General features: G+C 40.2%; 1 protein-coding gene across 6 annotated transcripts in view; it reads left to right on the top strand.

The window, feature by feature from the left end:
• The window catches only part of LOC134537937 (protein takeout-like), a 140269-nt gene that overhangs the window by 60514 nt on the left and 67282 nt on the right, over nucleotides 1–12473 (top strand). For all 6 annotated transcript variants that reach the window (XM_063378925.1, XM_063378922.1, XM_063378927.1 and 3 more), the window contains exons 4-5: nucleotides 6761–6894; nucleotides 10288–10440. In XM_063378925.1, the coding sequence (XP_063234995.1) occupies nucleotides 6761–6894; nucleotides 10288–10440 (287 nt within the window). The remainder of the gene's footprint in view (nucleotides 1–6760; nucleotides 6895–10287; nucleotides 10441–12473) is intronic.

Below are 12473 nucleotides of genomic sequence, written 5' to 3'. Positions count from 1 at the left end.
TTTGTTAATTCAACAGTTTTTAAAATAGATTCAGTAAGAATTTTCTTGTCTATGTTGATTAGCAGAATTGTTTTTAAGCTTATTATTAGGTAATGTAGAAATCATTAGGATGATATACAACCAATAATATTATAATAATTCAATGAAACCTACAAAAATTCAGCATAACCCAACAGCAATTCATACGACAGAAAACTTTAAAAGAATCACCGATTCCAATAAGAATACTATATATATATATATATATATATATATATATATATATATATAAAATTTGAATCGTTTTTGCAACAGAACATAAAAAAACTACAATTTAAAATATAGTCAATAAAAAATACAACAATAGAGATCCCTACATCAAAAACAACAGAAACCCACAAAATATCTAGAAACAGACTTCATCCAAATACCTTACAACAGAAACCAACAGAATAAAACTGTAAACACTGTAAAAACAACACAAATCATTACAGCATAAACATAAAACAACAGAATACATTGAAAAACACTATAACACAACCTTCCTAAACAGAATGCTTTAAACAGAAACAATCTGAAAACAATGGAAGTCAGTAAACTACAACTAAAAAAACAGAATGTTAAAATAGAAACCAACAAAACACAAAAGAAAACAAAATATGTCAGTAAAATACAACATGTAACAACATAAATCCTTACAACAGTAATTTCATTAAATAAAACAGAAAACAACAGATGCCAACAGATGGAAAACAACAAAAACCAACACAATACTATCAAAATACTAGAAAACAACAGAAAAAAATAGAATTATTTACTACAGTAAACATCATAAACCAACAGAATACAGTGGAAACCAACAGTGCCTTGCATTCGAATACAAAAAAAAATACAATTGAGAAAATTCAAAAACAACATATACTAATAGAATACCACACAACAAAAAACACCAAATACCAACAGTAAACAACCGACATACATGCATTTTTTACAACAAAAACCAACAAATTCCCACAGATAATGCGTAAAACATTTAAACCAATAGAAACTACAATAAAAATACTACAATATTATTTCACAACACAAAATAACAAAACCCAAAAGATTCTGTTCAAAAATAGTTCACAATAAAATCCCAACAAAATCAATGTATTCAGTATGTTTTGAAAACAGAAACCAAAAGAATGCATTAACATTTTTTTCATTTGTGAGCTAAATTTCCCCAACAAAAAACACTCAAACCCAATAAAGCCATTAGGTTTACAACAGAAACAAACAGAATCCAATAAAATAAATTTAAATCATATCTGACACACAACAGGAAACAATGAGATGCCTGTTGAATTTTGATGGATTCTGTTGTAAATTTTTGGGAGATTAGTGAATGTATTGTTGCCCATTGCATGTCCAGTGTGTGTTCATTGCGTTTCAAGTGTGTTTTCGTTGCATGTCCAGTATGTATATTGTGTGTTCATTGCGTTTCAAGTGTGTGTTCATTGCGTGTCCAGTGTATGTATTTCCTGTTCATTGCGTTTCAAGTGTGTGTATTGCGTGTTCATTGCGTGTCCAGTGTGTATTGTGTGTTCATTGCGTTTCAAGTGTGTGTTCATTGCATGTCCAGTGTGTGTATTGCGTGTTCATTGCGTGTCCAGTGTGTGTATTGTGTATCTATTGCGTGTTCAGAATGTGTATTGTTTATTCTTATCTTTTGTTTTTATGTGTGTCGTTTTGTTAAATATATTTAGTCAAGACTGTAGTCAGAACATGATAGGCCTCGTGGTTGGAGATGCCTGGTCTATACACCTGACACTGAACATGATCTGTTTAAAATGTTCGTCGAACATCGTCGTAAAAAACCTGTTGGTTCGGAGACTTTAGGCCGGTAAGAATATTTGTTGTTTCTTATTATTCGTGGTGACATCTTTATTGAGGAATAAAGTCTGTTTTCGACTCTGATCAATGCAGTACAACATTTTTTTAGGCATAAATATTACACTCGTGGGAAAGTTTCCTACTCTCATTCCGTGTTTCGTACTCTGAAGCCATTCCAACAAGTACTTTCAGCCATGTTTGCACATATTGCCCTGACGGTTGGGAAGCGAGGCCTGGAGCGAGCGGCCAGGACGGCACTCGGCACTTCTACACGCTGGCAAGTCTCTCCAGGCCCTTGTCTCTAGTCTCTGTCTCTTGTCTCTGTCTCTAGTCTCTGTCTGTAGCCTCTTTCTCTAGCCTCTGTCTCTAGCCCCTGTCTCTAGCCTCTGTCTCTAGCCTCTGTCTCTAGTCTCTGTCTCTAGCCCCTGTCTCTAGCCTCTTTCTCTAGCCTCTGTCTCTAGCCTGTCTCTAGTCTCTGTCTCTTGTCTCTGTCTCTAGTCTCTGTCTGTAGCCTCTTTCTCTAGCCTCTGTCTCTAGCCCCTGTCTCTAGTCTCTGTCTCTAGCCCCTGTCTCTAGCCTCTTTCTCTAGCCTCTGTCTCTTGTCTCTGTCTCTAGTCTCTGTCTCTAGCCTCTGTCTCTAGCCCCTGTCTCTAGCCTCTGTCTCTAGCCTGTGTCTCTAGCCTGTGTCTCTAGCCTCTGTCTCTAGCCTGTGTCTCTAGCCTCTGTCTCTAGCCTGTGTCTCTAGCCTCTGTCTCTAGCCTCTGTCTCTAGCCTCTGTCTCTAGCCCCTGTCTTTAACCCCTGTCTCTAGCCTCTGTCTCCAGCCTCTGTCTCTTCTCTCTGTCTCTAGTCTCTGTCTGTAGCCTCTGTCTCTGGCCTCTGTCTCTAGCCTGTGTCTCTAGCCTCTGTCTCTAGCCTCTGTCTCTAGCCTCTGTCTCTAGCCCCTGTCTCTAGCCTCATTCTCTAGCCTGTGTCTAGCCTCTGTCTCTAGCCTCTGTCTCTAGCCCCTGTCTCTAGCCCCTGTCTCTAGCCTCTGTCTCTAGCCTGTGTCTCTAGCCTCTGTCTCTAGCCTCTGTCTCTAGCCTCTGTCTCTAGCCCCTGTCTCTCGCCTCTGTCTCTAGCCTGTGTCTCTAGCCTCTGTCTATATCCTCTGTCTCTAGTCTCTGTCTGTAGCCTCTGTCTCTGGCCTCTGTCTCTAGCCTGTGTCTCTAGCCTCTGACTCTAGCCTCTGTCTCTAGCCTCTGTCTCTAGCCTCTGTCTCTAGTATCTGTCTCTAGCCCCTGTCTCTAGTCTCTGTCTCCAGCCTCTGTCTCTTGTCTCTGTCTCTAGTCTCTGTCTGTAGCCTCTGTCTCTGGCCTCTGTCTCTAGCCTGTGTCTCTAGCCTCTGTCTCTAGCCTCTGTCTCTAGCCTCTGTCTCTAGCCCCTGTCTCTAGCCTCTGTCTCTAGCCTGTGTCTCTAGCCTCTGTCTCTAGCCTCTGTCTCTAGCCTCTGTCTCTAGCCCCTGTCTCTAGCCTCTGTCTCTAGCCTGTGTCTCTAGCCTCAGTCTCTAGCCTCTGTCTCTAGCCTCTTTCTTTAGCCTGTGTCTCTAGCCTCTGTCTCTAGCCTCTGTCTCTAGCCTCTGTCTCTAGCCCCTGTCTCTAGCCTCTGTCTCTAGCCTGTGTCTCTAGCCTCTGTCTCTAGCCTCTGTCTCTAGCCTCTGTCTCTAGCCCCTGTCTCTAGCCTCTGTCTCTAGCCTGTGTCTCTAGCCTCTGTCTCTAGCCTCTGTCTCTAGCCCTTTCTCTGGCCTCTGTCTCTAGCCTGTGTCTCTAGCCTCTCTCTCAGACCTCTGTCTTAGGCCTCTGTCTCTAGCATCTGTTTCTAGCCTGTATTTAGAATTGAGAATTGTTTCAAAACTTTGTGATTAACTAGCTTAAATTTAAGTACTTTGTCTTGTCGTACGTTAATACCTTTAACTTCACGTGTATTGGATGTTAATTTTTCACATTAATCAAGAAAATATAATTTATATTTAGCGGGTGGGTATCGACCTCATGGTTCTTACATACTACGTGAGTGACTGTCACTTTGTGTGTGCTAACTCCTTGTCTGTCCCGCTGTTTCATTTGATATTGATATTTTTAGTTATTGTATCCTAGACCTTAGACTATTGAATATATAATTTATTAATTTAATCAATTCTGTATAACAGGGTATGTAAACACGGACAAGAATAAATCGAATCGATGATTATTTTAATAAGCGAATTTGTATGGTTTTGGTATTTTTTCCGAATTTCTAGCTTAAAAATTATACATATTTAAGATGGTGAATACCTAGATGGCGGGCGTCCTGAAAATATATTATTCCTGCTTTCTAGCGGGAAAATATTAACTAATATGGCGAGAGCGCTCTTTAGCAGACGAAAACAAAATTCGGATCAAAGATGACGGACTTCAGCAGACGAAACGAAATGGCCTCTATGATATCGTTCTCGCTGACGTAATATATTTTCTGGAATTTGTGATGTTGGTTCAGTCTCCTGGTGGCTTGCTAGGAGGGAGGATCCGTCGCCATTTTTAATTGTTTTCCATAGCCGTGTTTGATCTTAGGTTTTCATGATGGTTTCATTAATTTTTTTATGTTAAAAGTTTTCAATTAAAAATATAATATTTATAATTTTAATATTTCGGACGAATTTCAAAATGTCGTGAGTTTTTTTATTATAACTGTATTAAGTACATTTTTTAATATATTTTTAAATTATTTCCGTTTTCCCATTTTAAAAATTATGGAGTTTTAAGATGGCGACCATAACTATATTTACAATAGAGCATTTCAGGATATTTGCCCTACCTTGAGGAAATTTTCCGCTTTGAGGGAAATTAAGCTTCTAGATATTTTTGAAGGAAAAAATGGATAAATATTACCTCAAAACAAGTATTTTCCCTTAAAATAGGGAAATTTCTAGGAATTTTGAGTTATTTTGAGTAATTTTGATGTAATTTGACACCAAGATGGCTCCCGTGATTTTTACAATCCAAGATGGATGTTCTTCCTACTCCTCCTGGTTAATCCTGTGCCAATATCGGGTATTATATACTACTTCTATAATTTCGCATTAATATTTCTGTTTCATTTACAAAGAAAATATGCAGTGTTTATTTCTGCAACATACCTATATTGCACCGTGGTAACAGAATGCACTGCTATTACAGAGCACCCAGGTTTGAATATCGGTCCAGCCATTATGATTGATTCTCCATGCTTTCCTGAGATCTCTCAGCCCAATAGTTTTGGGATAGTTCCATACTATACAGTGGACAGTTTTCAACCCCTTATACGTGATCGCTTAATTATATCTGTGACGGCCTTGCTGTACACAAGCTGCAAGATCAATAAATGTAGGAATAGAAAACATAACGCATTTAAATCTATTAGCAATTTAAAAGTAAGAACGTTTTATTCACTTCCCATTCCTGAAATAACAGAAATGCCAGGTGCAATACGAATGCGAGTGAAAAATGAATGTAAATAAAATTGAGTACAATCTATTTAATTTTTTATAAGTTTTATTGCATTTGAGCGTAGTTTCATAGAAGAGAGATGGGGGAAATTCAGCAATTATCTGCTAGTCACTTTTTAGTAAATATGGCGATCAGAGAAACAGACCTATAAACAAAGATTTTAAAAAAATAGTTTACGTTAGACATACGAGGGTTATTCATAAAATAATGTCCATTTAGTCATTAGAAAAATTCGAGAAAAATATTCTTATTGACAATTTTATTTTTCTACATATCTACTTCATTTATCCACATGATTGTCATTCAGTACAGTAATACTGCACCAGTTTTTGTAACCCTTTTTCGTAGAAGTTCACGGCCTGGGAATTAAACCAGTTGACGACAGTCTGGAGTTCCTCGTCAGCTTGGCGTAGTCTGCCACGTGGTGGCCGCGGCAACATCTTCAGAGACAGTCCAGCAGACAGCAGACAGCAGACAGCAGCAACTGCAGCCAGTCTCTCAGGCAGGCGAGTCATGCGCCTGGAAGCGCGACTACCCGCAGTGCAGACGAGTGAAGCTGGAAACCTGCGCACAGGGGCTCTACACGCCTGGCCTTGCTCGCCTTGCCGCCTGGCGGAGATACCACCGGCGTGCTGCTGTCTGCTGTCTGCTGTCTGCTGTCTGCTGTCTGCTGGACTGTCTCTGAAGATGTTGCCGCGGCCACCACGTGGCAGACTACGCCAAGCTGACGAGGAACTCCAGACTGTCGTTGTCAACTAGTTTAATTCCCAGGCCGTGAACTTCCATGCAGAGGGTTTAAAGAAGCTGGTGCAGCGTTATGAAAAGTGCTTTTAACTGGATGTTGATTGCATGTTAAGTAGATATGTAGTAAATTAAAACGGTCAATAAAACCCTTTTTTCACGAGTTAATTTTTTAATGACCAAATGTACAGTATTTCATGAATATCCCACGTATTTTACGGCATGCTGACCCTTACGCACACGTTCATGATGACTATTGCGTTCTATTTTATAGTTGTATACTTTAAATGCGTAACCCCTCCTTCCAGAGAACTGTTTAATAAATAACTTTACTATTACTTACTTATCAGTGCCAATATATTTGCTTTATTCAAATATTTTGTTTGTATCACCTGCTTCTTATGCATGTTTTCTTGACTATCTGTTCTAGGTTATTAAATTGTTCTTGAAACCCCGTAGAGCACGCCATGTTTAAAAATGAGTCCTATAAATGAAACATTGTTATATTTCCGTAACATTACATAAATATATTTTCAATTGTATTTTATTGGCTTTTAATAATTTCCACTTACATGCCAACCGCTACTTGATGAAGCATGGCTGATATGTCTGTTGGCCTCGGCACTATAGTACATGGCCAAGTGTGACGCGTGCTTGTCTGCGCAGGCTGGACCTGAAGAGACGCCACATAGAGTACGACCTGGAGTTCCCTAGGCTCGAGATACAGGCGGACTACACGGCGAACGGCAGGATCCTGCTGCTGCCCATCACGGGAAAGGGCACGACCAACATCACCATCAGTGAGTTTAATTTTTTTTTCTAAGCTAACTAAAACTAAGTGTATTTTGGAGGGGTCCGGGTTAGGGAGGGACCTAGGTGCGTCTCAGGCCGAAGCCTATAGGCCTAGTCATGCTGGGATTAGCCATGCAGGGAGAGGGTCGCATGCATCGTGTGCTAGGAGGGGATTGGCCAGCCATGGCTGCAATTGGCGCCATGACTAACTCCCCTCACTCTTAAATCTAGACTATAACTAGAGATAGGTTGGGTCCAGGTAAAACCTGCATAGACACAGGGAAAACCCTGGGCACATTCATGCGGGATGCAAATTTGCACGCATCAAGTGTAGGAGAATACAGGAGACAGAGTATGGTCTGGATGCAGAGTTGGACGGAGTAGGAAAGAGTCTACCATGCGGGGGGTTGGGCACTTGGACTCGTGGTCCGCTTTGAATTTTATTTGTATCTGGAATATTTGACCAGGGACGCAAGCGCCCCTGGTGGTGAGTGGTTACGCTGACCACTCACTCCTCCGCCAGTCAGCACCTAAAAAACTAAAAAACTGAATTAATGAGGCACCGACCCCCGATCATTCCCGATCATTCCCGATCATTCCCGATAATCCCCCAACACACCCGAACACACCCGAAGTTCGCCGTTCGCGCGCGTGACTTCGCGGTCGGGATACGAAAAAAAAAAAAAAAATCACACCATTTTGCGATAGTTCAGATATTTTCACTCTATCAACCTTCCATCTCAGTGACGACCATATGAACGTGCGTCGTGCAAGCTTCGCCCACCCTGGGCCGGTTTTCCCTAGGCAGCTATGGGCCGTGTAGCTTCGAGAAGGGATGCGAGTGTAGGATTTCCTAATAACTTCCATTAAGCATGTATGTACAAGCATATATATTAAATTTACCGATCCACAATTTTGTAAAAAGTGAGAGTTCCTATTAACTTTCCTTTAACTCAGAGTTGTACCTGATGATCTTGGTCAAAGTGGCCGCCAAACGTCTTTGTTAACAGGCCAGTTACAAACCGGTCAAATTAAAGTTTCCTGCCATAGAATGGCATTTAAGAGGCATTACACTTGCCTATACAAGTTTTGTTTCTATTTGTTGTTTTTAATATGTATTTTTTATAGCGGTTAAAAAGGCTGGAACGGGTGTTTTCAAGTATGCGACCACCAATAGAGGCGCGCACCCACGCGAACACCGCACGCCAGTTACCCGCTGGTGCGTAGAGGCGAAGAGGCGTGAGATGCGCGAGCCAGTGTCGCCCTTAGCGACCCCGCGCTCGAGGCTGGTGGTGCTCCTCAGGCGTTGTTTAAACACTCGGCGCCCGCCTCGTCAGGGGTGTACGTGTGTCGGCGAGGCGGGACTGGCTGGTGCTTCTAGCGCGGTGTCTCCTCTGGACTGGCGCGCAGTATTCTCGTCGTCACAGGAAAATGGTGACCGTGACATTATATGGCCGAGATATGAAGATCCAGGTGTAATGCAAGTCCCTTAAGTGCTTTCAAGAATCTGTACTGGTTGTTTTACGCCTAAAATTTACTCCGAAAACATGCATTTTAGCCATTTTAACTCTTCTAAAATTACAGTTTAAAATCTTAATTCGAAATCAAAAGTACTGTTCGGTCAGCGAACTCTTAAATGCTTTTCGTAAGCAGACCCCACTCGGATATCTTGAGTAGTTTTGAAATCGCGTTGTTTTTCCTGAAGCTCTGCGCACCGCGTGTGTGCCCGGGTAGGCGGAGACCCTAACTTATTTGGAATGACCAGAGTTATTGCGCGTGTCTGGTCGGATTTATAACTCCTAGAAAGGAACTGTAATTTTCGTTCGCAGCAGTGAATATCGTTCTTTTTTTTTTTTTTTTTTTTTTTACATTATTTGCCTGTGTGCACTTATTCGCCCACGTTGACCATTTTGTGAACACCCCTTGTATTTGAACAGCTGATAAACAGGTCTAAAAATCTCGTTTGTGTCTAAGTATTTAAAGGAGTTTTTAATAAAATAATTATCGCCTGTAAAAAATTATTTTTGTTTGTGGTTCTACACGAGCTTCAACAAGATGATTAGTTTCGCCTTATGGATCTACGCAAGTTTAATTTGAGATTTAGATCCATTCTGCAATTTGGACTTTTGTAACCTTTTTGAGCTACGCAGAGCGACGTAACCATTTCATTGGGCGAACTTTGCGAAATGCAAATCTAACCTGCCTCTTCCCTCCGAGGAACCCTGGGTGTCCCACTGGCAGACAGACTTTTATACAATGTACTTATTCTGTTCCGTGGACCCATGTGGTGTGGAATATTCCGGGATTAGAACATGTGAATAGTAAACGCAACACACATGCGTTACACACACAAAACACAGTTCCAAAGAAAATTTCATAAAATAAAAATACAGTTTACAAAAAAATATAACTGTACAATGTGAAATTAATGATGGTAACAAGTCTTGGACACATACTTTCATAAAATAAATGTAAGTATTATAAAAAAGTAATAACTATGGATTTAAAATCAATTAAATTTAACCACAGTGCTTGGTAATTTTGCAGTTAACGAAGACAGGGAGACGGCAGCATGACTAAGCACATCGCGTCGTTTAAATGTTTTGGCCCGGATGGTCATTCACAAGGAGGTCACACAGCAGGACAAGACACATTGTGTATATCTTGAGGCAGTATGAGGCAATTTTACCCAAAGAGGATATTCGCGCAGTGAGGGATACGGCTTAGTAAACTGATGAAGGAACTTTTTTATTTTTTTTATTTTTGACCGGAACTCAAAGATTTTAGTCCAGTCCTTATCAAAGCGCGTCTTTGACACTGATCATTATATTTTTCGTATTAATGTAAACCCTTACATCTGGGTATAATTCATTCTCATATAATTTAAATAAAATTTAGTTCAGGATTTTCTATTTGATTAGTTTACTATCCAGAACAATTTTAATTTTACCAACTGAATATTTTTTTTACAATTTTCTATAATATTATAGTGTATTTAGTATTAGCATGTAACCAGTTGTGTAAAGGTGTTAAGTACTAAAATGATCAATTGCCAAATTGTTGTCCACTTGGATGCTTAGGAGCTTTTTTGCCATTAAACTGGTTTATACTCTGTCTGGTTTGTAATTATTACAAAAACTATTGACTCCTTTATTTGTTTTGCTAAGCGACCTTTAAGGCATCGTGCCATTATTAGTAAACGTCAGCAAGTCAAAGTAAAACTACTGGTGGAGGTGCTCCAGGTTTGTTATCGACCCAGCGGGCCACTGGAACCTGCTTCCTTGCAAAGTATCAGACACATTTTTGAAATGTGTCAGTGAGTCAGTGTCACGATACTGAAACGTGTATGAAACACTGTGAGCTGTGTGAGCAGTTCCCACAGTTGTAGCCCTTGTGTGCAGCCAACGCGAAGGCAGTGTACCGCTTCAACTACACCCTGGACAAGAGAGAGGACGGAGAGTACATGGTCATCGCCGACCACAAGCTGGAGGCCACAGTCAGAGGACGGGCCTTCATCCACCTGGACAACCTCTTCAACGGCGAGCAGGTCCTCGGTATGGCAGTTCCTTTAGCGCACACGCTTCCTTTAGCGCACACGCTTCCTTTAGCGCACACGCTTCCTTTAGCGCACACGCTTCCTTTAGCGCACACGCTTCCTTTAGCGCACACGCTTCCTTTAGCGCACACGCTTCCTTTAGCGCACACGCTTCCTTTAGCGCACACGCTTCCTTTAGCGCACACGCTTCCTTTAGCGCACACGCTTCCTTTAGCGCACACGCTTCCTTTAGCGCACACGCTTCCTTTAGCGCACACGCTTCCTTTAGCGCACACGCTTCCTTTAGCGCACACGCTTCATTTAGCGCACACGCTTCCTTTAGCGCACACGCTTCCTTTAGCGCACACGCTTCCTTTAGCGCACACGCTTCCTTTAGCGCACACGCTTCCTTTAGCGCACACGCTTCATTTCAGCACCACTTTTTAAACAAGACTTCCCAACCTTTTTTTTTTTTTGTTTTTTGGCATGACAACGTCTAATAAATCGATGAACGCCGGCTGCACGCACAAAAAAGTGTCCTGTTACGCACATTTTTCCGTTACCCTGCGTCCCGTTACTCACATTGTTCCGTTACGATGTGTCCCGTTACGCTCATTGTACGCTTGCGCCGCATCTCTTTCTCTCTTCCACTCGACTGTTTATAAAGTGAAGTGAAAAGTTAATGTGGTTTTCATTGCTTATTACAACAATAATTTCGGCAATAAAGGTTAATTATTTTTGAATTTAAAAAATCTGATTACTAGTATAATTTCAAGTATTTGTTCTGTTATTATTAAAATAAAAATGATTCAATTTTATTCATAAAGTATGCAATCATTTCATCAATGTTTTGTTATGACGTTGTCACGTTAAACTATCGTTCGTAAACCGACTTTACAGACAACCAATTTTTTTCTTTTTAAACTTTACTGTATCATCATCAATGTTCTGCAGTTCAGTAGTTCCTGATGACATAATCGCCTACACACCGGTTCATCTTTTAAATAATTCATTAGTTTCAAGATTGAAAGAGAAACAAATAGGGTACAGCTATTAAAATGAAGTGTCACTGGAAAATTAAAATACAGTATGTAATTAAACTAACATAGCAACCATAAGGCCTGAATTATAAAATATGCAAGAACGCAAGACAGAAAACTTTCACAGCCATATTGTAGAGAGCCTGTTTATGAACAACACGAAGCACAATAACACAACGCAAGTATTTTTTAACTTCCAACTTGCGTTTTGAAGCTCATATTTAAAAAGAAGTGTTCATAAATCTTTTAAACCCACAGATGTTAAGTTCATAGATGCTCACGAGGAGCTATATTATGATATCATTCATGTTTACGCTTGTTAAATTTTCACACAATGAAAGAAAACCTTTTTTTAAATAATTTTATTGACTATTTTTTTTTTCATAATAAATATTAACAATCAAAAGAAGCCGGGGTGAAATTTTGTTTTCTTCCGTTTTATAATTTCAAGTTATAGGGCTGGTGATATCTTGAGACTTGAGTGCTTTATAAACACGGCCTAATAGCAAACCTTGCAAACATTGGGATTACTTATTGTACCATGCAATGATGCAGTTGCAGGAATCCTATTTGTAACTACCTAAGATTGCAACTTGAGTTTTAAGACCTGGTTAGAAGATTAAATATTTTTCCCAGCAGGCCAAATAGCCAAACCAACAAACAATTCCTGTTTTACTTGAGTTCATAGGTTTAAAGTTGTAGATAAGCAAGTACATGTAGTTAGCACTTAATATTCTTTATTGTCCGTTCACCGTGGTACATATACAGGCGCCATAACCAGAACTGATACTCACCTGTTATCAGTGATGCCAACCATCACGAGCAAGGCAGATGTACAACACCTTTCCCTTTATACTGCGAGACATGTGACCACTTGCTAGGGTTCTAAGGTTTACTTGTTGAGACCAAACTTACATACAAAGTTGTGCAATTGCTTTTTAACAGTACACACTATAATTCAGAAAACAAGTATACTGCATGAAACACACATGTGCAATTCACAACTCACTTA

This window comes from Bacillus rossius, chromosome 12 (assembly GCF_032445375.1).
Source record: "Bacillus rossius redtenbacheri isolate Brsri chromosome 12, Brsri_v3, whole genome shotgun sequence".
In the NCBI taxonomy this organism is placed as follows: domain Eukaryota; kingdom Metazoa; phylum Arthropoda; class Insecta; order Phasmatodea; family Bacillidae; genus Bacillus; species Bacillus rossius.
The sequence above is the reverse complement of the archived record's forward strand: the minus strand, read 5'-3'. Positions and strand labels throughout refer to the sequence as shown.